Source organism: Fusarium sambucinum, chromosome IV (assembly GCF_050947815.1).
Source record: "Fusarium sambucinum isolate potato_lamoka chromosome IV, whole genome shotgun sequence".
Lineage (NCBI taxonomy): Eukaryota > Fungi > Ascomycota > Sordariomycetes > Hypocreales > Nectriaceae > Fusarium > Fusarium sambucinum.
The window spans coordinates 5,733,661-5,758,999 of record NC_139291.1 but is presented as its reverse complement, the minus strand read 5'-3'; the positions used below and the strand labels follow the sequence as shown (position 1 = coordinate 5,758,999).

Sequence of the window (25,339 nt, the reverse complement as noted above, 5' to 3'; positions counted from 1 at the left end):
CCGTAGTGATTCGCTAAATCGTTGATTACACTGAGAAGTGCCGTTGAATATTGGCTAGAGGTTGATGAACAAGCAGCTAGATAGATAATGAATGTGTCAAACCAATCAACCAGATTCATGGCTTTGGAGGTACTTTATTCGCCTGTTGCAAGACCCCGCAGTCATGTCATGTCATGGATGTGTCGTTGCATGTCTCAAGTCCGCGTGCTCTGTACTTTGAAAGAAAAAGAATGAAGAGGTAGAGTACATATGATTACACGAGACATCCTCTTGTCCAATTCATTCTCACAAAGAACATATGTAATATATATTCAAATCGTATCTTAGATTGCATCTGCTCCAGCACAGTAGTTTATTGTTTGGAGTGTAGCTTGCAAGGTTCCATCATGTCCATATCCCCACTATAGCTCAACTCGACTCTTAGACAAACAGACAAGCAGCGACAAATAATTGAACAATCACATTCATTCAGCGGTGAGTATTCTGTTTTTTCTTAGTTCAAGGGGTCTATAACTTAGTACTGTTATTATCCTCAACCCAAGTAGGTAGGTAGTACTAAGAACCGGACAAATAATAGGGGCTGTTGCTGATGCTATTGTCTGTGCTAAATTATCCATTCCTCATTCTGTCTGACATGCCCCTCATCAGCCAGCCTGGGCAGCGCCAGCCCGAGCCCAAGCTCCCCAACAGGGTACAAACTGACCAGTCCATACCATACCTTAGGTACTTATTGCTTGGTACTGTAGTGCTAGGTATAGGCAGTTTCAACTCAAGCCTCCGTGTTCGTCTCCTTTCGTCTTTTGTATTTTAACATCTTGCACAACCCTTCTTCTCTACATTCGTTCTTTCTCCCCTATTGACATCCATTCTCACATCAACCGTCACAATGTCCTCCCGTCTACCTCTCTTCACTCGTAACCTCCCAGAGGCTCAGGAGTCCAACGACCCCAACTCTCCCGCCGAGCAGCGAGATGATGCGAAGCGAAACTTCCTAAAGACTATGCGACCGCTGCCTACGCAGCACTACTGGAACGTCTACTTTGATCGTCAGGCAAAGGAGGGTGAGACCGGTGACCAGTACCACTCCGGACTCGAGCAACTCGGTACCCAGATCGAGTCGGTGCAGGACTTTTGGAGATATGCGAATAACACTCCTGTGGGAAACATCGGCGTGCGCGAGTCTCTCTACCTTTTCAAGTCCGGCTTCCGACCTGTCTGGGAAGACCGACGAAACGTCTTGGGCGGTAGCTGGACGTTCCGCTTCCCCAAGAGCATGGGCCCTGATGTCTGGACCCGTATCCAGCTCCTTGCCATTGGCGAGAAGCTCCAGAGTGTTCTTGACGAGGGTATGAGCTCACAAGTTACCGAACCCTCCTAACAAGTGCTAACTATAATATTTTTGCAGAGGACCAGCTCTGTGGTGTTGGACTTTCGGTTCGCTTCAATTCTCACCTCATCACTGTCTGGCATCGCGACGCCTCCAAGAAGAATTCGGTCGAGAACATCGTCAAGTGCATCATGGAAGACCTTCCCTCGGAGATGCACCCCAAGCCCGACGCCTACTATTACAAGCGACACTCTGACCATGCCGGCTTCAACCCTCCCCCAGAGCTCAAGGCTGTGATAGATTCCCGGCGACGTGAGGAGGAGAAGCTGGCTGCTACTGCCAAGGATGGCGCCCCAAAGCCGTCGGTGACAATCAACTCTCCGCAATGATATACGAAAGTTACGACATTTAGTTTGATTTTACTACAGATATTGTTGGGTCCATATAGTGTGAGAATTATCAGTTCACACACCCCGTCGTCATCCACGAGGGCATGCATCTGATAAGGCGTTTCAGAATTAGGTGGTTATACTATATACATTGGTCAGGACCGTTGATCCTGAAGAACCTAGTACATTTAAGATTGGAGAAGAGCCAAGACCAGCGAATGCACAAACCGCCTCTCCTTTACTCATGATGCAAGAACTGAATGACCGCTACAACGTATTTATCGATGCCCTCGCAAAGTCAGTGCGGTAAGCCTCGAGGCTATACTCGCATTGTATTGACGACAGCACCTCGGCAAGTGCTAAAGTGACTATGGTACGATTAGCAGCCGTCACCGTGTGGCCAGGGTCTAGGAAACCTTACCTCCACAAACTGTAACCTCCAACCTTGCTTTCTCGTCTTGTGTTATGTCAACTCCCCAACGCCGCAAAATGGTTCGTTCCTTCGTAAATCGTAGCGCTACTGCGCATCATGGCGGAGTATCACCTCCAGACACCAGCACTCTTCATAACTCGATCAAACTCCTCAGCACCTACGCCTCGAGCAACACCTACGCCTCCGTTGGCCTCCAGAATCATATCCTTGAGCAGCTCCTCGTCCACATCCTCTTTTAACACGGCTGCTACGCGCCGCAAATGCCCGAGCGTGATCGGTCCATCCTGCCCGTTTGTAAAGAGTCGGAAGGCCTCCTCGACCTCTGCACGGTGAGCATCCGAATCGTGCTCTCTTGTGTGAAATTTGAGGGCGCAGATGGCGAAGAATGGTTCAAAGGTCGCATAGCCGTCGTTATCGGGGTCGAGAATCGAAACGAACTCCTTGAGTTCTGCGTGCGATGAAGGCGGGACACCGAGGGCTCTATGAGCAAAGATGTTAGTAGAATTCCAAGTGTCGCTATTGAGTACTTACATGAGCGCAGACTTGACATCGTCAATGGGCAGAACACCGTACTTCTCTCCATCCATAGGCTCCGCAAAGAGACTGAATGCCTCCCGAATTTCGCCCTCTTCTTGCGGCGTGACGTTGTGCTCCTTTGCGAGTTTGGACTGGCGCGTCTTGGGTGTGCTTCCGCTGGCGGCGGGTGCTTTGCGCTTTGGAGGCTACAAGTATCTGTCAGACGCTTCTTTTCTAGTGAATCCGTTTGAAGAATTCATTACCATTTGCGCTTTGGTGAGATTAAGAACTGTTAAGAGGTTTCGCAGTAGTTGATGTCACGACGGTTTCTTGGTAGTGACAATGGTGGATTAGGCGTAGCGCATGAACAGTGCGCAAATACCGTCTTTTTGTATGATTAAGACTGTACGGGGTCTCCAAGAACGGATCCTTTATTATATTTTCTTTCCTCGTTTGAAACCATCGTCCTGCAACATTCTTCCACAGTCTCTTCAGACTCTGAAATTGCACAACAGTCACTCGCACTCCTTTGGAGAAAAATCAACGCGAAAGACGCCAAGGTTTGCTTACGTCTGTAACACGATCGATACAACAAATTCCGATGGTCGACTGGGATATTTCTTTATGATGTTTTACATATAAATACCCGCTTCTAAAAATGCTAGAGCTTGCCGCTTTGATGTACTACAGCGAGCAAGTGTGGACAGTGAAGCAAAATTAAAACAAGCCTCGTCGGAAAACTTCAAACCGGCGTGGTTCCAGTGGGTAGCAAGCGATGTCTATGTCTTTGTGACGGGCACCTAGCGATCCATGGAGACATACTCAATAGAAGATGATGTATATAGTATCAACCTCAATTTATCTTTCACTCAGAATACTCGCTCTTCAATGTGCCTCATGCTTTGTGCCTGCTTTTACTCCGAGTAGAAACCGTTGCTCATATTTTCGGCTCTGGGGCCCTTCAACAGACTGGTCAGAAAGGCAAGAAGCAAGAAGTGCTGACAGGCGTATTGCTACTTACTCACTTGAAGTTATTCTTCATCTCACGCAACTTTGCCATAACTGCCACGGGCTCGGTTTCGCCCGTCTGTTTCTGGATCTCGGGGTCCTACTAGTGTCAGCACAATGGTTCTTCCAGTATCGCTGCTGATGGCAAACCTCAACTCTCATAAACACATTGTGTTCCTGCAACAAGTCAGCCACATGTTCTCGACTCCAACCAAGCTTTGCGTGTACCTTCTCATCTCTAATGGTGAACTTGCCAGTAGTAACCTTGTTGTTCTCAGCAAATGAGTGCAGGCTCTGCACAGCCTCACGCTGAGAAACAGATGCGGCGAACTTGACGTTGGCCTTGGTGTATTCGTGTCCAGGCTGGAACAGTGTCAGTGGTTACTTCTGTCTGCACTCACGCTCGGGACCTACATAAACAACAGTGTCATCGGGCAACGCTGCAAGGCGTTCGTTCAGAGCCTCGTGCATCTCCTTGGCATTTCCCTCGAAGAATCGTCCACATCCTGATCGTTACCGTTAGCATAAACTCCAATCTCAGAACACCAAGAGTCTGTTTGGTCCTACCTCCGATGAACAAAGTGTCGCCAGTGAAAACAGCCTTGTCGTTTCCATCTTGCACAAAGAAGCAGATGCTGTCTTGAGTGTGGCACGGCGTGTGCACACCTTTGAAAGTGATGTCACCCAGCATGAAGGTCTCGCCGTGACCAGGCGTCTTGGTCACTCCCTCGCAGTCTTTGCCGCCGATGATATCCAACTTGGGGGTGCCGAGTTCGGCAAGCTTGGAAGGTCAGTGAGCGCCCGTAGATGGTCTGTTGTTGAGGAGATTTACCAGCTTCTTGTTGCCTCCAGCATGATCCCAATGGCAGCACGGAAGTCAGTCGGGTTCGTTAAGCCCGGTATGGATCGGAACTCACTGATGGGTGTTGACAATAGCTGTCAAGTTGATCTTGCCCGCTTGGATAGCATCCTTCAAAATCGGTGCAACTCTACAATCTATCGATCAGCGTGCTTCAGTAAGGCTCTCGACAGATGTATTCATACTCTGGAGGGTTGGCGGGATCAATGATGACAGCATCCTTGGACTTGTCGTCAACTACCAAGTAGGCGTAGTTGTTGGAGCTTCCCTCCCCTGTTCAAGTTAGTTCTGTAGAGAAAATCCATGATGTATCTTCCACTGGAGGAAGATCAAGAGTGTTTACATACACATAGGAATCGACTGGATATGCATGGCGCGAGATGCAACAAGCTATAATGTTTCAGCTGGGTCCGCTTTGAAGTCAAGCAGTTGACTTACAGCAGTTGATAAATATCCAATCCTTTGTCTGAGAAACGGTCGGCTTGCTGCGATTCTATACATAGGACTTAGGTCAGAGACAGATGTCGAGTTGAAGGTGGATGCTTCACTGAAGGAGAGTGTCGAATGAGCTGCGAGGTTTTGTAATCTTATCAACCAAGTTAAGGTACCCGAAGCATCATGGTTCCCGTCCCCGCCGCTGTCATGACGTTTGCCGATGCGGGTGAAGGCACGTGATACCAGCTAGGTCTTTGCTTTGCTGTACAAAGATACCAAACCCGTATTCTGGTACATGATTGTTAAGTCTATCCATTTAGGTATCAAATATCTAGAACCGTTTCTGGGAACACTAGACAATTCCAATAGGCTTGGGCTTCCAAGGGCCCTGGAACTGCGACCAACCAAAGTCGTTGTCTTCCGCTTCAACCACAATGCCAGCATCAATTTCATGATCCCCCATTGTAGTGTCCGTAGATCCAGGCTTCCTCGTCTTCTTCTCTTCTTCTGCACCTTTTAGTTGTTGTGTCAACTGTGCGCATTTAAGAAACGCTTGGTTTCCCGGCAGACTACCTTTGACCTCTTGAATCGTCTTGAACAAGCGTTCCTTGGGCCAACGTTCAAACTCATCAACTATGGTCCGCAATTTCGTCTCGTCTCCTTCCCCAAGGTACCGAAGTATTGTCATACGGCACGGGTCGCTGCTATCCTCGTCCAGCTGCTTCCAATGGTAGTCCCAAATCCACAGCAATGCTTTTCTGACCGCTGTGCGTAGCTTTGCCAACGAGGGTAACTGCTCGTGCGTGCACTGATGGCGTAGTTCAACAAACGTGGCAGGCAGCCCTATTGTGTCTGCAACTGAGTACATACTCTGCTTGCGCTGCTTATCCTGGTGACTATCGAGAAGCCCGGTGACAAATCTTGAGTTATACATCAGTGCCATGATGCGATATTGTATTTGAGGCCATGAACTCACCTGCTGAATGCTGCTGAATACGCTGCTCGAATGGCATACGCTGAAGAGGCTGCATTTTCCCTAGTAGCTGCCTCCCGATCACTCAACATGGCAGCCATCAAAAGCGCTGTTGATTCAATCAGATGAGGACAATTTCCTCGCTGCATCCACATCGACACACGCGCAACCGCTTGGTGCTGTCGTGCTCGAGTTTCTTTGTTGTCAATGTCTTGATGTATTTGCATGTCTTCGCTTCCACCAAGGTCACTGGCGTCTTGTGGTAGCTTCTGTTTTGGATCTTGAGCGGCGGTTGTAATGCCTGTGTACATCTGCTCGCGTACGAGCAACAGTTCGTAGCGGTCGCGCCATGGCGTAAAGACGTATTGGACCATTTTCCCGGGCTATCTCTCAATTTGAAGGATCAAGAAAATATCTTCTTTCAATGGTTTGATCGAGTCTCGGTAAGGCGAGGCGAACTTTTGGCGATGTTGAACTCTGGATCCAAGATCTTGTTAGGATGAAATAATTTTCCGGTGAAGGCGGTCACATATTACTACAAATAATCGTAACCAGCCAACACCAACTGTTCGTATACATATGGATCATATGTTGTTATCGGGTTTATAGGACATTGATGTTCTGTTTTTCCCACAGAGGGAAGGAAAATTCTTTTAGGTTCCCAAAGATGCACGCGCAAATATGGCTCCCATTTATCAAATTGGCGTTGTCAGCCATGAATATTCCATTTTTAAGTGATATAAATCTTGCCATAAAGTATAAAACCCCGTTTCCCTTGGCCCGCTCGTTCTAATAATTCACAACTACTTGCAGGTATAGAATTCTTGAATTTATAAGAGGTTGCTATGATGACTTTCGGCTTCTAACACATTAAACTTAAGGAATATGAGGCATACTGGATACATTACTACATGTCATATTTATCACACAAATAGGTACTCATTTATTTAATGCTTGAGCTCAGCCGACTTTAACTTTTTTTCAGTGAACTTTCATCCTGGCTCCTGGCTAAATCTCTTTCATTCTGGTGAACTAAAAACCTTTCCTTTTCCTCATCAAAGTCCCTTGAATGACCCCCAGTTCATCGAAAAGAATGCACACCCGGTAAATTAGTACATAGTAAAGTTACGATAGCTGTGGAGCTGTGGAGCTTGATCCCATCAGAAGTTACTTTTTTATTTTATTTTCCCAAGAGATAAATTTTGGGTTCCTCATGTTATCGCCGTGAGGCCTGACCATTATTATTAGGTTGTCTGTTTTTCACATCCTCCAAATCTAAGAGACCACCTTTTCCAACACATGTAGCGTCTCCTAGATGTATGGTTCTTTCTTTTCCCCTAGTCATTAATTCATCATCACTCTACTCCGTAAGCTTTGGATCAACTCTGTTCTCTTGTGTTCGTACATACTGACAGGATTTACTTGAGTCACCAAATATGGAGCCAGCCACTTCTCGGCTGCCAGCCACAGCCAACCCTGGGAAGCAGATACGTAATGTCGCAATAGAGTGGGTGTATGTACGTCTAGAACTTTCAGATGCTACACTCTACGTGCACACGCCACACAGGGCTGGCTGCAAGCGGAGCGGGGTTTGTCGATACATCCGCTTGACCAATGATGAGCTTTCATGGAGAGACGGAAGCACGAACCCGTAGAATGCCACATGTCGTGCAGGGATCAACGCATTTTTTTTGATTGAATCAACGTTGGAAGAAACGCGGCTCCTCCTGACCCGTCTCTCGTACCTGCCTCACGTCCACGACCAACAGCACAGTGGAATGTCTTGATGTGGTTATTCAGTTGAATGAGTATTGTATGTATGGGCTGCCTGAGCCCTGCTATATTGCATCTACCTATTGTGTTGTGTGTGCTTTTGCACGGGGTATCCATAGCCACTTCTTTCTATACATGCTGAAATCCAATCGCTTGTAACAATGCCTGTAATCCCAAAATCAAGACGCCCCATGCCTGTGTCGTTGAGACCCTGTATTCTCTTCCCGAACCCAAGCAAAAATAGAGAACCCTAAGCTGGCTTTTCCTACAGCTACAGGCCCGTAACACCATATTCGTACATGTTTCATATCGTTATTCGTACTCGCAATTGAAGACTTGCTTTGCAGCGCCTTTACTCTTCGTCCTCTTCCTCTTCCTCTTCTTCTTCATCATCATCATCCTCCTCGTCATCGGATTTGGGAGGCTCCCATGTTTCCTCAAGTTTCAAGCCCTTGCCACTAGGCTCGCAACCTCTAAATGATGATCCGAGTAGAGATGATACGGTGGATCGGTAGTTGTTCAATTGTGGGTCCTCGTTGAACTTTTCTGGGGCATCGTAGAGGCCCATTCCAACCAGGATCTCGCCTTCTTCTTCCGAAGCGTCGTCGAGTGCTTGGTATTGAATATCCTCAGAGACCACAGGTTGAGATAATTGGCTTTGGGGGAGTGTTTCTGGTGTGGGGGGCGTTGTTGAGCCGAATCCATGCATGATAAAGTTGTTCCAATCCCACCCATGGCTGTATGCAGTTTCGACAGGAGCAGAGGTAGCCGGCATTGAACAAGCGTCTGTCGCCAAAGACCCAGCCGGTGAATGCTGCGACATGCAGGTTCCTTGGTAGGGGTTGTATGCCATGTTATCGGCAGACTGGTATGGTAGTGGGAGATGGGAGAAGGCGAGGGGGGATGTCCCACAAGAAGTTGAACTCATCATAGGTGAGTAGTGAGAATAGTTTCCATATAGGTCTTGTTGACCAACAGGCGAGGCACTTGGGGCCAAGGCAGGCATCTGCTGTTGTGTTGAAGTTTGACCATAAGAACTCGGGTGCCAGCTCACGGGACGCGAGGGTCGTTGGTAGGGCTGTTGTGATTCAATATCGCAGAATGAAGAAAGTTGCTCCATGATTTGTTGCTGTCGTCGTTGAGAGTTGCCGTCATTCATGAGAGTCTTGCGTCGAGCCATGAGACTAGACGATCGAGGGCTGTTATTGGCACTCGAAGGTTTGGCGACTCTCATAGCACTTCCTCCAGGACGCTGTCCATTGGAGCTTCGCGAGTATCTCCTTGAAGTCTGAGGGCATGCCATTTGTTGTGTGTAATCGTCTAGCGTCACGTCGTGAGGATATGTGACGGGCAGAGAGCCTGCTGGTTGCACGCCGAAGAGTGGGTGCATCATCTTGGAATATCTGAAGGGAAAGTATACAAAGTAGATGAGAGGTAATCAGAAGTGTTGGTGGTAGAAGACAAGATAATATCGAATGTTGTTATCGTCTTTCAACTTGCGTTTGGTCAATGATTTTAATATGACAAGCAAACCATCTGAGGGACAGCCTTCATTATGTATCGTCAAGTGGTCAAGTGGAGGTGCAATCCCCAAGGGGGTTCAAGGGAGTACGAAACATGGGGCAATCGATGGCTTGGAAATAAATCGAGCCTAGCAGCTTGAACAAGATCAACTCTCCAAGGATCTGGGTGTGGGCCGGGAAGGACCAGGCAGTGAAGCATGGACGATTTAGCACCGACTGCCTGCAAACCGTGGAAACTACAATGGTCGGCAAATCAGAATGGAGTGTGAGGGGTACCCGACAAGGTTTACTCACCAGAACTGGCCCTGATGGCTTCGTTCCTGTGCTAGGATTGTCAATTTCTAGCATGGCAGCTGAAGTGGTGGCCTGCGTCATACGGGCCGGTAGGGGGTGTCTCAACGGGCGGGGCTAGAGGCTGCGAAAGGTAGGCGGGAAGTAGTGCCGGAGCGGGCATTAGGCCGCTCTCCTGGGGATTGAGACAATCCATAGTATGGTGAACTCGAAGAATTAGATACACAAATCCTTGTGTTGTTGTACGAGGGAGTGTAGGTTTAGGTAGTGAGACCATGAGGTTCACGACAAATCTGGCAGTACTACGCCGACCTTGGCGTGGTACTAACAAGATGAGGGACAAGAAACCGAATGGTGATGGTGACAGTAATGGCAACGATGGAGCCTTCCACGGCTATGATTGCGTTGCAGACCCATGAGCACAGAGTCTTTAGGAAGTGGGCATCATCGGGTCGTCTGGACTCCAGGATAATCACCCCTGCCGCTAAGGATGCAACTCACATGGAGTAGTGAACAATGGAAGGGGAGGAGAAGAATCGAGCCCACGGCTAGGAGTTGCGATAAACCACAAATCCGTCCATCTATAGCCAATCCTTGATAAGATTCGTGTACGACTTGACCGAGAAGCAAGGGGGTGGAACCGAGCATGGGAGTGCACCGAGTTGTCCAGCAGACGGCGCCACAATGCATGCATCTCTGGGGCCTGAGATGGACTAGGGGCCTCAACTAGGAAGCGCCGCGCCTTGTCCAAAGGATGGGACATTTCCTTGTTGCTAAAAGTGCCACTCGGGAAGGGTCTCAAATCTCATCAATGCGGGATGGGATGCGCATCACCGCTTTGGTGGTTTAGCATGCTTTTGTTCAATCACTTCAGACACCCCTGCTGTGACCATGGAATTCCCATTTCTCGGCTCCATCTTAACGTTGGAAGCGGGCTGCGAGAGGGTGTCGTAAGATCATGGTGTTATCCTAACAGAAACAATTATATCTGATCGGCAAGCGCTTGGGTATGGTTAACTAGGTAGGTATGTTTGCAATGGGTTTTGAATCCTCATCACCATCGAGGAGGACACCGGTGAAAACGGTTCAGTACCCACTCCTCAGTTTCCGTACTTGTCTTTACGACCCCAAGGCTTTTTCTCAAACGGCTCTTCATTTCTCTATTTCGTGAACTTGGTGTTTTGCAAAATAAGTGGTCGACCGGGGCTCGTGGTTAATTTGTTGCAACAGTGCAGGTAATAAATAGAGTGCAAAACAACAGCCCGGTAATATGACGTCCGATACTTTCTGGATCTTGATGCCAGTAGCCCGAAAGTTTGAGGAATCAGTCAAGCCATTACCATGCTGCCAGGGTATGATGGCGCAGCGAAACTCCATCTAAAGTCTACCTCGCAGGCATCCTGTAGCTCCATGGTCAGATGGTCTAGATGAGGAATCTATCGAGACAATCTCAAATATTGATGTGGAACTACACCTATACAATTAGACACTGAACAAGGGTGGAAACGACGATTCCCTTGATATGTAACCAACGTGTGGCTGGCCGACATTGCATCGTGTATGCTCTGACTGTGTCCGTAGAGTAACAGCAAACCACCCAAATCAGGTCAGTACGCGGACGTTAGTGCCCTCATCCGCATGGGCTGTTGCTATAGTGCATAAGTAACAAGCTCCAACCTTTAGCGGTGTGTGTGCGTGTGTGTGTGTGTGTGTGCCAGTTGGTGGGATTCCTTAGTGGCGAAAACACCAACCAAAGGCACATGAACATCTGAACGCGGGTACTGGAGACATCACCGGCGCGCAATTTCCTCGGTAAGCTAAGGTACCATCAACGATAGGGCGGTTTTGGTTGCAGGGTTCAAACTGGAGACCTCAAGTTGAGGGATTGATTCATGAGAAACGCCCATCGATTAGGGAGGGGCCAACCACTGAGTGGGCGCTGTTTATTATTTGAGCACCCAAGAAAGGCACCCTGACTGGGGTACCAAAGTCAATGCCAAAGGAAGGAATGAAATGAGGTAGGTGAGTCAGCTACCTTGGGCAGGTGCCTCCAGATAAGGGCTAAGCGGTTATGGGCATTGAAAGGACGGAAGGTATGAGTCGTGGTGACACTCTCGGTAAGCGTAAAGGCCCAGCTTTTTCTTGTATATGTGACCATTACACTGGGCCGCCGCCCGATCTTCTGAGAATGGAAAGTGCGGAAATATGTCTGTTCAGTGTTCTCAACTCACTAATCAGCCAAGTGCCAAGTATGTACAATTTTCGTCCCTCCCCTCCACTCAGGGGTCGCGAAACTGACAACCGACTTCCCAGCTGGGTAAACACTAGGGGCTCAGCCCGTGCCAATTAGCTGCAGTACCACTTCCTTCCCTCCACCTCTCACAGCAAAGCCAAGCAATCAGGGTATCGCCGGCCACTCTAGGTTCTCTTTGCAGCGTGAGCGCCAGCGCCAGCACAACTTCAGCAAGTGGGCTGCTTGTCGGGCATGGGATTTGGCTTTGTCTGCGCCCGTGTTAGTGGAACTCATGCTCTCGAAGCCTGCCTGCCTGCCACGTCGTCGAACGACTCACTTCCGAAACCGAAACACGGATCTGTTGCCATAGACGCTAGGCTATTATTCTGCATGTCTGTATGGTATGTCGCATGTCTATCCCAGGTTGGTTTACGCAAATATCGCGTCTGGGTGAAGTTTGAAAGAGGCCAGAGACAAGATGATCAAGTTCAACCCTCGAGGCCACTTGAACAGAATACCAAAGCCAACATTCGTTGATGGTAAGAAATAAACCGAAACAGTTCTAACATGGATCGGTTAGACTTGAACTCGGATCGGGACTTGGTTTGCCAGAACATTTCAACTACAACTAAAAAGATAATAATTTTCAAGCCCATCATCCATCCATGTCCGACTCTCCTCAACACAAAACGCAATTCGGTCGACTTGTTCACTTTCCGCCTCTGGCACTTGCCTTGTCTCATCTCAGTGCCCCTCTGTGGAGGGAACGCAGACGACTCATCAAGTTCATGCTAGTTACAGAGTACAGCACAGCAAAAATTTTTGTTTGGGCCGTTTCTTTACGAGGATTATCCCCACCTGAACAGTTTCATCGATTGCTGACCACGCCTATAAGATGAGTTTCTGTGGAGCACAGCACATGTGCTGGCTGACCCCTTCTGAGCTAGCCGCTTTTCGCTGTTGTAGAGCGACGTTCCCTTGAACGATTTGGGCGTCTCACCGTACATACAATCCATGGCCCAGCCAGCTAGCCTACCATGAAAGGCTACAGAGGGATCAGCTAGGCCGCCAGTGGATGAAATTAGCCTGTCCATGGTTTCTTAATTGGCGATCGTCCACTGAATCAGACACCTCACCAAAACAAGGACTGGAATTGCGCGCCAACCTATCTATACGTTCCCTGCAAATCTTTGGTGGAGACAGGGAACCGCCTTAACGGATCTTTTCATCTTCGACTTTTCAGATTTTAGGTGTTGTGATCCCAGTGAATCCGTAAGTCTGTACTATGTACAGCACGGTGTGCACGGAAGATATCAATGAACCATTTTGCTCCGCTCAAAAATGTGATGAAGCGATCTGTCATACATTGTAGAGAACGCATCGATGCCACTCACTAGGCTTACTGAATATCAGTTTTCATTTCTTAGTAGCTATAGCACTATCGCGGAGAGACGTATAAGAAGCCCAACGAACACGGACTGCGACAGAGTTCAACAACCCCCCACTACCTTACAAATGACAGCCATCATGGCGTTCTCTCTAATGACGATTCTCTCCGATAGGGTAGATGGGTTGGCTATTTTTGCTTCAAATGTCAGGCCTGGCTCGTTATTATGATGGAATACTATGTAGTTCGTCTAACAGGGGGTGCCGGGACGCTCAGCCAGCTAATCCTGCCGACGTCTAGGCTCGTCGCGCCTTCCGCTTGAGCCCTGAACATCTAACAAGTGAATTTGATCTGTCCTTGGGCTTCGCAAGGCTTGAGCTGGGGCTCGACTTGCCTGTGGGCCTTGAACTGTGTCCCACCGAACAAGGGCGCAAATGTTTGTTCCTCCGCCGATTCATTCCTTTCAGGACCACCCGAGACCAAACCGCAATCACGCATCGGCTATGCTCAGACCTTCCATTTTCCTCAAGTTGTCAGGGTACCAGCAACCTTCCAATACCCAATAGGGTTCAAGACATTTACTTGCCGTGATGAGCCAGGTTGCCATCTTTTACGGCGTTTATTAGTGATGTGCTACCCCGAGTCACGGAAGTGCAGCCACTGCCATGTGACGGTTTTTACACACTTTTGGCGACACTCACTGAACGTGTCCCTGGCAAAGTACCGTTATCAGAAAACATCAACGCTTCCCATTCAGTTGGCTTCGTCCTTTCTTCGGGCTACACATGCGGGCTAGAATGGGGTCCGTCCAACATGCACGGCACGTACGCTCAACGAGTTTGAGAAACATCTGTATTCATCAATGCGATATTTTCCGTCATGGCTTTAAAAACAAGAAATACATACTCGCTTGCGAAAACCACCAGTGTGCCAGGTGCATCAATACTTGGCTTCATCATCTTCACACGGATGGGTAAGCGGGCGGTTGTCTGGTGACTCTACAATTCTAGTAAGGCATGCGAATGGGTTTCCACCTTGTGTTCAGGTTGGTTCAACTCAATTATTCCCTCTTGGACTGAAAACAGAGCAGTACAAATGTACTAGAGGCTGAAATTACGTTACCTTTGTTTTACGCTATGGCTGCAGGTATGCTATAGCAACACACCGCGCCTGCATTGGACTCACCCCTCTCTCTTCTTTGCCGAATGACAATTAGTTCCAACCTGTTCAAGACGCTAGTCCTCCCTCACCATCGGTTATCAATTCGATGTCAAACAAGCAGATTCACTGGTTCATCTGTGTCACACAGAAGCAATCCCTTTATTACCTATGCGAGTACATCATGTTCGGGCCAGATATTGTTCGATAGGAGGATTAATGATAATATTCACAATTAGCTTTGAGGCCTTTCAAGTCTATTTCCGAGATACATCACAGCATGAAGGAAACACATCACACCTATGAACAACCTTGGTTAATGAATTATTGAAAGACACGGTCAGTCCCTTCACGGCGAGTAAAATCAGCTTGGCACACCAGGATCAAGTCTTGTCTTTCAACACCAAGCCTAACTACTAATCCATTACATCACAGCCGTCTATGGCTCGCTATAGTTAGACAGTACACAAGCACAGACAGACTCTGTGGAGGTACGTACTGTATGTAACAGTGGACGGCAACCCACGCTACGCCAACTCAAAACTGAGCGTAAAAGAGTTCGAAAAGTTACCGTACGATGACAAGGGTGCGAGGATGGAGGGGTCCAAACCCGCCTGCCAGGGATCAGCACAACATCTGGGTATCGCCAAGGAAGCGAAAAAGAACAATTCGCAATAACAACACCTGGCTGCTGATGATCAACTTGCTCAGGTTGCCTTGTTGATGGACTTGATATCAACTTAGGTTTCGGATAAAACTACTATAGCATGTCTCAGGGAATACCACGCGACACCTACATGCATTGCAAGACTCTAACTTCACTTAAGTTGATGGACAACCACAACTGGATGTGTGAAAAAGCGGCTCTTTGACCGAAGCAACAATTTGTTCAGTTCGGGGACGATCAGACCCAGGGACCTTACACCTGGGATGCGTTGCCCTTGCGCTAGACTGTATGGACTATAGATGTAGTGCCTGAAGCCACTTGGACAACCCGCTGCCATGGGTCCAGCACAAATCAGCATGGGTAAGGTACGGAGAGTTAACTACAGAAGGACGACCCATTCGATATGGATACATCGAACCGGGGTGCAAGACTTCTATGTATTACCGACACAAACAGGCATTCCAACGTCCAAATTATCATCTGCTGCTGGATTCAATTTACAAACACTCGACTCGAAGGGATAGAACGAATGAGAATGCATTACTTAAAATACAGGGCCTCCTAGCATGAGGATAATCATGAATGATGAACAAGTCGGTTTTGGTGTAGAGTTGCAAAATATCCGCCCTGTTGCGCCTTTTACACCCTCTGCTCAGTCTGCTATAACCCATGCAGCACCTGGTCACCCATGTATGTAAGTCAGCAACTGGAATTCGCCTCAGAAGGCCGTAACGGTGCAGACGACCCCGGCCTGACCGGGTGGAATGAGCACCATCTTGTCAGGCTTGTACAGCACTGGCCCCCGACGTAGAGTTGTGATCATGCAAGTGTCTTTATTGAGACGATGACCTGCGCACAGTCATTGATTATGCTCTTGTTCTTCATGACTCGCCAGCATAGATTGTGCCTAGGATATGTGCATCCGGTCTCAAGCAATTTGATACTCATACACACAACATCCTGTTTTCCCGTAAATCAATGAATCTGGAACGAGGTAAAAGACGCCTCATCGTTTACTCCAAGATCCTTGACCAGTGGTCCCACCTTACTGGCCGAAGCAACATCGACTCGATTTTCGTACGCATGGGCAGTGATTGTCGGCGGGGCTATATTTGGCGGTGGTCCATGTGGCCATGGTACGCCGTGGGTTACGGCAATAGACATTAGGCTGGCCAGGGTTTTCTTCTGGAGATTTGCGGGCGGCTTGACGCCGGAACCTTGAACAGCCAAGGAACCGAGTCTGCCTGGCGACTGTGTGTTCTTGCTTTTGTGAGATTGCAAGTCTTGATTGGATACAAGGATGCCGGCTCACAACATTATCATCAACTACTACCAGCGTGAAACAGTCTACCTCTTATTCACATCAGTCAGCGAATATGTCTCCATGGCCAATTTAACAATACTGGATTTGGCGCAACCCTCAGCATCAAAGCTTGCCTCATTACGGCGGACGTTACTTGTGGTACCAATGACCAGGAAAGATCATACGCATATTCTCAAATGGTTCTTTCTGTTGGGTGATAAAACTCGACCGCACTGGAAGAGAATTAATCAGTGCAAATCAACAAGTTTTACAGTACGCACTACTACCACATAGGGCCTTGAGACATTTTTACTTTTGGATCGTCAGTCACCAGCGCTACCTGGCATTCTTTCAAAACGTGTGCATGGTCAACGCCCTGCGGCGTAGCTTTGACAGCTATGCTACTCTACTGTATCCGAAGGTATGCCATAGGTGAAGCCCCCCGGTGGCCGGGGGCGTCTCCAGCTGCCGTCCGCTCCTCCGTCCGAAAGCTCCATACATACCGATCGGGCATGTCCAGAGCGGGTCATAGTTCAGCCATTTGCCCAAGACCTTTGGCCGCCCGAGTCCGCACTACTCGGGAGGTTAGTTGATCGACACCCTGTAAGCTAATACGACACCGTGCTGTTGCGGCAGTTGATGGCTGCGACTGGGCTCTTCTTTGGCGACTGGGGCTGGAAATACTCCCTCAACAAGAGTGATCACCCCCCCTTTTCTTTCCTTAGCACTGGCACAGACTTCTGTATGCATGGGTTTCGAGACGCTCACAGGGCGGGCCCGCGTCATTCACGAAGCAAGCACTCAATGAAATCACTCATTTGTCTTGACTTGTCTCGAGTTTGATGGCTCAGTTTTCACTCCTTGCTTTGATGAGAAGAAACCCCACATGCCAGGTAGGAGGAGCTAGATACGTACCTACAGCATGTACGTTTCCCCTTGATCAATTGTCAATCACTCTTCGGTATCACCTACCTTAGCAGTTACTGTATGTAGTTCCAATAGTACATGGTGTTTATGTAGAATACCCCGCCTGCCCGCCTACATTGGAGCATTGCTTGTTGTTGTTGTTTGTTGTTAATTTGGTGCCAGTACAAACGATACAGGCTACCCCTTTGTCTTGCCTCTGGACCTGAAGGGTGTTGCCCTTGATTTTCAACTCAAAATGATCCGATGTTCGTCTCAGGCCTAGGCTTAGGGATAGCTCCAAGGCGGCACTGCCCGTATTCATGCGCCTTCATGACGGCTTAGTACCGCAACGGATGCACCTATAAACATACAGGTGGATTGTTGATGAGCTTGTTATTGCTGCTGCTGACCTCCCTTGTTTCTTCGTCTCCCGTCCCGTCTCATCTGACACGTCTCGCAACCTGTCCCTTGTCTTCGGGTGTCACGACGGTACGCATATGCTGCTAGGCCGAACGAAACCACTTGCCCAAAGCAAGTCAGGACAAGTGAGTAGCGTATCAGCCACTCACGGCACATGGATCTTGGCTTGCGTTTCGGGGCTTTTGAGTCCTCATCAACTCTGCATCGCATGACGATGCTGTCGAGCGGCTCGCTTGCCCCTAGCTGCTCTTAATACAAAGGTGCGTTAGCACTAGCGCAGACGGTTGGCCACTGCCCTGGTACCATGCATGCTACAGTAGCTTTTAGCTCATCAGATATTGTCGACCATGGCGATTTTGCTCAACTGTGCTTCTGGACTAATCGTTGTCTTCATGCAGTAGCCCCGGCGCATCCGCGTGGTCAATGGTCGTGTCCTGTCGCTTGTATGTATCTTGTGTCTTGCAGGCAGCTAGGTACCTAGGCAGAGTCTCCCGGTCTCCCTTCTTGCATCCACCTGCACCACATCGACACCTGGGAGTTAAGACAAGACAGACAGGTTGAGTCGTCGGTTAAGCAGGACGCCTCCATTTTACGTCTGACCTTATTAGCTAAAGTACGTATCCGTACACTATTGCAATAGTTTGAGAGCAGTCGGACGCTTTCTATTCACCAATTTTCACCGCCTTTCTTCCCTGGTTCTGTCCGTCCCCTCCTTTTCCTTCCTCCACTGTCGGGCCCTTTCTGGCCCAAGGATCAGTCTCTCTTTTCCCCACTTAATCTCTCACGATCAGTTTGAGGACATTATCAGCCGCTTTAAGCCATCAGTGGACAGCCCAACCGATGGTGTTGGATTTGCTGTGTGCATTCTGCTATGTACACTCTACTGTGTCTTATGCTGGTTTAGCGTTCTTGACTTTCCCTTGTCCTTCTGGCGTCCGACCCTTGCACCAAGAAGTCTGACCTCTGCCTGTAAAGTGTGTCTGGATCGTCAAGCAGTAGCATCATGTCGATGCTGGGACCACCATAGCCAAGCACTCAGGCATTCAACCGCTCTCAGTCAGTGTCCCCAGCATATCAACGCCGAGCCCGTCGAACCCCTCCCGTTGGACTTTGAGTGTGGCCAGGTGGACGGCGAAACTCAGCTTCTTCCCCGTGCTCCAGTCGCCAGGGTGGCATATCAACCCGTACAGCATACCGGCTATGAATGTGTCCCCTGCTCCTACGGCACTATATCTCGAACAGTGGTCAGTTCCTGCAGTTCTACGCGACTTGTGTTATGCGTCGTGTTGTGTTGTGATGTGGGACATGGAGAAGGACGTACTCAACCACGGAAATATCTCCTCCGGATTCGCTCTGAACAGGGCAGGGGCAGCGCAGAGTCTCGCCTGTCGATCGAGGCAGTCCAGCTGCTCCATCTTCACCCCACGTACAAACTGCCAGTGACCTATGTATGCATAGTCTCGTCAGCCAAACCCAAACCCGCACAAGCGCAAGCAAGAAAGACCATTGTCTTTCTTGCCATAATACGTACGCCGTATGGTGCCCTTCGGCTTTCAGGCATTCTTCCGGGGTCCTGTGTCCACGACTCTGTGCCCTTGTTAGATCACATCAACCACGACAGCCCAATGTATCTTGAGTCCACTCTCACCTCAGCCCAACTTCGTGAATAAAAGACAACGTCCGCCTCTGCCGCCAATTCTGATAGACCTTCTCTGCCAGGCTTCTCGACTTCGACGCTGATAGTCGCTTTCGGTAGTAGGTTACGCAGCAGACGGATACAGCTTTGCACGGTTTCTGGGATTCGGCCCTGTTGCGTCCATGTTTAGTCTGGCGTCCATGTCCAAAGGCCGCTGCTTGAATCCTACCTCAAAGTGCCACCATGTCTCCTGGTCAGCTCCGAAACTTTGCGCGATGTTGCCAAACTCGTATTCGGTCATCTCTGGAAGGTCGTTGTAATTGACGAGCGTGCGGCTGCCTGATGCTTCACTGCGAATAATGTAACTGCTTGCCGCCTCGGTGCTCTCATGTCGGTATAGGCAATGGCTAAAGTCAATCTTTGACTGCGGGCCAAAGGACGATACAACACGCTTTGTTGCAGACGATGAGACGTCGGGCAGAGGTGACACTAGATGCAGCTGGAGATCATCATGTTCTGCGAGTAGCTGCTCCAGTACTTGAAGCGAGTTTGGACAGTTACCCCCACGTCGGATATTGAGACTGGTGGCACGTAGCTTTGCGTCCTCGGACGGGAAAAAAGGTACACTGAAGGTAAGTTAGTAGATGACATGCATGTGAAATTGATGGTGACATTCTTGAGGATAGTGTCCAAGTAGCAAGCACCCACAACAATAAGGTGCCTCATACTGTCTTGCCTCGACTCTCGTACCAAACGTATACTAGGACCTTGTATCAATCAGCCTATATTGCGTGTTTGAGTACACGCGATGCTGTTCTGTCGCTTGTTGTTGACGATATGCCGTCTTCACCTTTATCAAGTGTTGCAGAAGATGGCAAGTAGCCTAGTCCCTAATCGCTCTTTGGGGGGGTTCTCCGCCGACGTAACTAAGTTCCACCGATATCTCGTCACTGTCTTGCAGTCTTTATCGTTGACGGCAAATTTCTGTTCAACTATACTGCTCTGGGAGGATGAGAGCTGCATCAACTCAAAACGTTAGATCATGTTGATCATATCAAGTGGCTTATTGAGTAAGTATCAGTAAGCCAACGATCTTTACTAAGTCATCTCATGTCAATTGACTTATCTTAAGTCGGTCGATTCCATAGACGTAACATATATATATATATATATATATCTAGATTGAGTCTACTTTTATCGTGTATTTGTTAGATTTGTGTTTAGCCCGTCATGATCAGATCCCTAAACCTCTGGTATTGATTTATACAAGAAGCCTTTCAGAGCCATTGATGCTGAAATAATTCACAAATTTCCTAGGCAATACAAATTCCGCATCAATACGGTCGTTCATAGTCACGTAATCGTCAGATTCAGCATCATACCATCAAACTCACCTGTAAGAGTACCTACAAGTAGAGGTAGGCTTGAACCAGTGGGCCCATCTGCCCCGCCATTGAGCCCTGGAAGACAACGTCATCAGCCCCGGCCAGCAACATAGGACAAGAATCGAACAGAGCCATCCATCGCACCATTTTTGTGTATAATACAAAGTTAAACTCCAAGATGGGTGAGAATTCAGAAAAGCACATACACTTTCAAGACGACGATTATGGCTCTGATGGATATTCGGACGATGATGCTAAAGCAGTGGAGGTATGCTTGACCACCTACTAATACTGGCTGGCACCTTTGCGCCGATACCAATACGATATACAAGAATGGCGCGACTAATACAGTAGTACTATACAGGTCGTATTCGACCCAGGAAATCCGTATCGTCGCAAGAGCTCCATGGTAGCCTCGGAGATTAAAGCCCCTGTAATGCGCCACCCTACTCGTCGCGACGAGTGCCTCGTTCACCAATTCCTTGATAGCCAACGACGCGCCAAAGACGCTGCCTGCTCAGCGAGCGATCTCGACTCGGAAACCTCAATGGGAAACGGCTCCTCGTACGTGAGCAGTCGCCCAGACCCCAGTCACGCCAATATTCACAAGACTCTCAATGGCGACAGTGTTGAAGCCGTTCGCGACGAGGGACTTGACTCGATCGTCGACCCGAAGGTTAAGAAGTGCCGTGCTGTTGTAGAGCCCGGTAGTATGGATCACTCTGGTCAGGCTGACCAGCAGGCCTGGACTCAGCAGATGACCAAGAGCATGTCTGAGTTTGACCTGGGAGGTTACCAAGAAGATGTGCGAAGTCGTCTGCTCACAAAGCAGCAGCTCAGCGACATGGCATGGGGTGTGAGAGAACTAAGCCGCCGGCTAAGCAGCATGCGCCTACGGTTCAAGGTCAAGAGCATCTTCATCCTGACAAAGATTTACGACCAAGACTTGATCCCTAAGACACGAGAACTGGTGAAATGGCTACTAAATCATAACCACGAGGTCGCCTACACGGTTTATGTTCAAGACAAGCTCAAGACGAACAAGAAGTTTGACGTCAGCGGAATTGTTGACGAGGTAAGTAAGGGATACGTCCAAAAGGACGGCGCAGACGAGCAAACGGTAAAAGACACACTCAACAAAAGGTTGCGGTACTGGGATGAGAACATGTGTCGAGCACGGCCCCATACCTTTGACTTTGTAATCTCACTTGGTGGTGATGGTACAGTACTTTACGCCAGCTGGCTGTTCCAGCGCATTGTGCCACCTGTGCTGAGCTTTGCACTTGGAAGCCTGGGTTTCCTGACCAAGTTCGATTTTGAGGAATACCAAGAAACACTCACAACCGCGTTCACCAAGGGCGTCACCGTGAGTTTGAGGCTACGCTTCGAAGGCACCGTTATGAGGAGTCAACCGCGTAAGAAATCACGGCTTGATAAGGGTTCCGATGAGGACGAGGATCAGCCACGGGATTTGGTAGAGGAGCTGATTGGCGAGGAGAGGGAGGACGAGCATACACATCGACCGGATGGGACGTTTGAGATTCTGAATGAGGTTGTGGTGGATCGAGGACCAAATCCAAGTAAGAACCCCAGAATCAACGTTACCCCTGCAGGAGATGTTCTAACGTATGTCATAGCCTTGTCAACTACCGAGATTTTTGGAGACGACGAACATTTTACCTCGGTGTTGGCTGACGGCATCTGTGTGTCAACACCAACTGGTTCAACGGCTTACAACCTCGCTGCTGGTGGTTCTCTGTGTCACCCAGAAAACCCCGTGATGCTGGTGACGTCCATCTGTGCGCACACACTATCCTTCCGACCCATCATTCTACCCGACACGATCGTGCTGCGAGTTGGTGTTCCGTACGGAGCGCGGACATCTTCATGGGCGAGCTTCGACGGCCGAGAGCGTGTAGAGCTCCAGCCAGGAGATTACGTAACCATCAGTGCGAGTAGATTCCCGTTTGCTTCAGTACAGGCTGAGGGACGGAGGAGTGAGGATTGGGTCAATAGTATCAGTGGGAAACTCGGCTGGAATACGCGACAGAAGCAGAAGAGTTATAAAGAGTGGGAGAAATGAGATGGCAATTATACACGGATATAAAGATGTAAATTAACGATGGGACGGGATACTATTCGTGTAACAGACCGACGGGACAGGTGGTGTTTTGGTAAATATTATTACTCTGTAGTGCTGGCGTTTCTGCTTCAATTAACGAGATAAGGAAACAATGCATTTGCCTCTGGTCTTGAAGTCTTGTTGACCTTTTCCAGGGTCTTGGGTCGCTGAGAAGATATATTAGGTTTAAGTGGCTGTTAATGCTACTCTACTCCACAATAGCTGGCTATTCCTTGACATTGAAGATCGGGTTTAATCAGCCCACCAAATTCAACTGCCGCAGCATCTGACACCGCTTCTCGTTGACACAAGTCCAATTGCGTCTCTAGTATCAACTCAATTGAAGCCGCAACATCTTAGCCAAGCTCTATATCAACCGATTGAGGCAAAATACCATCAGAGCATATCACAATGGCAACAGAAACCGCATCGTCTCTTCCACCCGACCTGTTCGACCAAACCACAATCATCTCTCTCCTATCGACCATCGCCATCGTCTTTGCTGCATACGTCGCCTCCCTCAAGTTCCTACCATCTTCATCCTCGGGAACCCTTCGCTTCCTGTTCATCTGGCATCTCGCCGACGCGCTGTGTCATTTCCTCCTCGAGGGAAGCTTCTTATACCACTGCTTTTTCTCGCACCTGCCACTCCTCAACGATGTAAAGACGGACCTCTTTCCTACGCCCGCCGGGTTTCTAGGATACAGCGATCGCGTATATGGTGCCCAGTCGGGCGGAGATAATCCGTTTGCTATGCTGTGGATGGTGTATGCCAAGGCGGATAAGAGATGGGCTGGCGTGGACCTGGCGGTCGTGAGTTTGGAGTTGTTGACGGTGTTCTTTGACGGCCCCCTGGCTATCTACGTGTGCTATTGTCTTGCCAAGAAAGACCCCAAGGTCAGCATCTGGATGATCATCCTAGCTACTTGCGAGTTATACGGTGGTAAGTAGTATTAGCAATCAATGCACTTGGCGGACCAAGTTGTGCTAACAGACATAACCGCAGGCTTTATGACCTTCTGCCCTGAGTGGCTTGTTGGGAGCCCCAGCCTTGACACGAGCAACTTTATGTACCTCTGGGTTTACCTTATTTTTTTTAACACTTTATGGGTTTGGATCCCACTCTGGATTATATGGTACTCGGTCAAGGATATTTCGAATGCTTTGAGAGTGCGTCAAGGGAAAAAGAATATGTAAAGCAAAGAGCGAAACATGATCTGGCCAACATCGCCCATCAAGGTTGTCAAGACTTACATGTCTGGTGAAATGATCAAGACGGATGACAATCCTTAAACAGTGTCATAATATCTTAGAAAAAATTGTACCCTAGACTAAGAGATTTTCTACAATATTCAATCTGTTTAAACAATATTTAACTTGTTTCTGCTAGTGTCTGAGGTTGCCACCCCTGAGTGTAGCCATGCATCACGTGGTCTAACACGTGTCGACCTGGTGTAAGTCAACAACATTAATAATTCACATTGTAATGAAAACGGAACTGGTATGGTGTTTATAGATGGATTGAAGAGCTATTAAATTGGGGTATCTGATTGCTCAATGTTCATGGTACTGCAACTCTCATAAATGATAGGCAGCCCATTTCCTCCTTCCGAATCATTCCATCGTGTCATTTCTCATTTGATACTAGAGAGTATTTAAGGGTTCTGCTTGTAAGCCTCGCCCTTGGCGCCGTGGGTAGACTCGTCAATCTGTGAAACTGTCAGCAACTTGCTTCTCTTATTGGATCATCTCAACCCTCTACTGAGCTTCCGTCTAAGATTCGAAGAAGCTCATTTCAGGTTGATTTAGGTTGGTTTTGCGTACCTTGTCAGAAGCGGCGTCCTTGGCGGCGGAGGCACGAGTGCCAATGCCGGCGTTGGAGTCCTTGGCGACCTCCTTGTTGGCCTCCTTGCTGGTGCCGGAGAGACCCTCCTGGACCTTCTCTGTGGTGGTTGTCAATATGTGTCGTTCATTCTCAAAGTTGGGGTTTTCTTACCGGTAGCCTGGTTGACGGTGTTCTTAATGGTATCCATGGTTTAAGATGAAAGGTCTTTGTGTGTTGTGGATGATTGAGTTGTTGAAGTATAGTGTGATGATGAGGGAAGAGAAAGGCTGGAGTTGGGGAGAGGGAAGGAGGGTTTATATAGAGTATTGAGTGGCATTCATTGACAGTGACAGTCCAGACAAACAAGAAAGCTGCTTGTCATCAAGATTGTCTGTCTATCCAGGTTTGGTGGATTGCCGTACCGTATCCGTACATGTCGTGTTAGAGACTCTGACCAGTACAGAAAGGTTATCATGTGAAGAATTGATATGTCGTCATAGACTAATATGCTGCAGACAAGTCCTATTACATACAATGTTTTACCTACTGGGATTACACCCCAGTATACTCGGGCTCACTTGAGCCAGTTGGAAGCGAGATAGCAATGATGGTTGCTCAGGAGAGTTGCCTGACGTCAATTTGTCACTTGGACGTCATCTCGATGAGAGTCTGGCTGGGGCCCAGGCTTGTGTTGTTTGGTGGGGGGTCAGAAAAAAAGGGTACTGATACAGACAAACAAAGACAAAGCTGTATCAAGCTTGAACGCGCCT

At 48.6% G+C, this 25,339-nt stretch overlaps 9 protein-coding genes across 9 annotated transcripts; 3 read left to right on the top strand and 6 right to left on the bottom strand.

Annotated features, from left to right (window-relative positions):
• Window positions 1-886: 886 nt before the first annotated feature.
• On the top strand, window positions 887-1,716 carry FSST1_001908 (translation initiation factor eIF 4e-like domain-containing protein; the record flags this gene model as incomplete). The annotated part of the gene is made up of 2 exons (XM_083227848.1): window positions 887-1,346; window positions 1,406-1,716. The coding sequence occupies 2 exons, from the start codon at window positions 887-889 to the stop codon at window positions 1,714-1,716; spliced, it is 771 nt and encodes a 256-aa protein (XP_083092090.1).
• Window positions 1,717-2,256: 540 nt separating this feature from the next.
• Window positions 2,257-2,931, bottom strand: FSST1_001907 (uncharacterized protein; the record flags this gene model as incomplete). The annotated part of the gene is made up of 3 exons (XM_083227847.1): window positions 2,257-2,629; window positions 2,681-2,871; window positions 2,929-2,931. The coding sequence occupies 3 exons, from the start codon at window positions 2,929-2,931 to the stop codon at window positions 2,257-2,259; spliced, it is 567 nt and encodes a 188-aa protein (XP_083092089.1).
• Window positions 2,932-3,534: 603 nt separating this feature from the next.
• Window positions 3,535-5,033, bottom strand: FSST1_001906 (uncharacterized protein; the record flags this gene model as incomplete). The annotated part of the gene is made up of 11 exons (XM_083227846.1): window positions 3,535-3,548; window positions 3,597-3,634; window positions 3,691-3,773; window positions 3,824-3,850; window positions 3,902-4,036; window positions 4,088-4,179; window positions 4,241-4,454; window positions 4,605-4,662; window positions 4,718-4,805; window positions 4,880-4,922; window positions 4,971-5,033. 11 exons carry the CDS (start codon window positions 5,031-5,033, stop codon window positions 3,535-3,537), a joined length of 855 nt encoding a protein of 284 aa, XP_083092088.1.
• A 286-nt stretch (window positions 5,034-5,319) lies between these two features.
• FSST1_001905 (ribosomal biogenesis LAS1 family protein) lies at window positions 5,320-6,314 on the bottom strand (the record flags this gene model as incomplete). The annotated part of the gene is made up of 2 exons (XM_083227843.1): window positions 5,320-5,887; window positions 5,944-6,314. The coding sequence occupies 2 exons, from the start codon at window positions 6,312-6,314 to the stop codon at window positions 5,320-5,322; spliced, it is 939 nt and encodes a 312-aa protein (XP_083092087.1).
• A 1,751-nt stretch (window positions 6,315-8,065) lies between these two features.
• On the bottom strand, window positions 8,066-9,106 carry FSST1_001904 (uncharacterized protein; the record flags this gene model as incomplete). The annotated part of the gene is made up of 1 exon (XM_083227842.1): window positions 8,066-9,106. One exon carries the CDS (start codon window positions 9,104-9,106, stop codon window positions 8,066-8,068), a length of 1,041 nt encoding a protein of 346 aa, XP_083092086.1.
• Window positions 9,107-18,644: 9,538 nt separating this feature from the next.
• On the bottom strand, window positions 18,645-20,769 carry FSST1_001903 (Ribokinase-like protein; the record flags this gene model as incomplete). The annotated part of the gene is made up of 6 exons (XM_083227841.1): window positions 18,645-18,828; window positions 18,923-19,045; window positions 19,133-19,188; window positions 19,250-19,408; window positions 19,467-19,863; window positions 20,648-20,769. The coding sequence occupies 6 exons, from the start codon at window positions 20,767-20,769 to the stop codon at window positions 18,645-18,647; spliced, it is 1,041 nt and encodes a 346-aa protein (XP_083092085.1).
• Window positions 20,770-20,800: 31 nt separating this feature from the next.
• On the top strand, window positions 20,801-22,705 carry FSST1_001902 (ATP-NAD kinase-like domain-containing protein; the record flags this gene model as incomplete). The annotated part of the gene is made up of 2 exons (XM_083227840.1): window positions 20,801-20,890; window positions 20,987-22,705. 2 exons carry the CDS (start codon window positions 20,801-20,803, stop codon window positions 22,703-22,705), a joined length of 1,809 nt encoding a protein of 602 aa, XP_083092084.1.
• Window positions 22,706-23,155: 450 nt separating this feature from the next.
• Window positions 23,156-23,941, top strand: FSST1_001901 (Emopamil-binding protein; the record flags this gene model as incomplete). Its single annotated transcript, XM_083227839.1, has 2 exons — window positions 23,156-23,687; window positions 23,751-23,941. 2 exons carry the CDS (start codon window positions 23,156-23,158, stop codon window positions 23,939-23,941), a joined length of 723 nt encoding a protein of 240 aa, XP_083092083.1.
• A 458-nt stretch (window positions 23,942-24,399) lies between these two features.
• Window positions 24,400-24,777, bottom strand: FSST1_001900 (glucose-repressible protein Grg1; the record flags this gene model as incomplete). The annotated part of the gene is made up of 3 exons (XM_083227838.1): window positions 24,400-24,453; window positions 24,569-24,687; window positions 24,741-24,777. 3 exons carry the CDS (start codon window positions 24,775-24,777, stop codon window positions 24,400-24,402), a joined length of 210 nt encoding a protein of 69 aa, XP_083092082.1.
• Window positions 24,778-25,339: the final 562 nt, after the last annotated feature.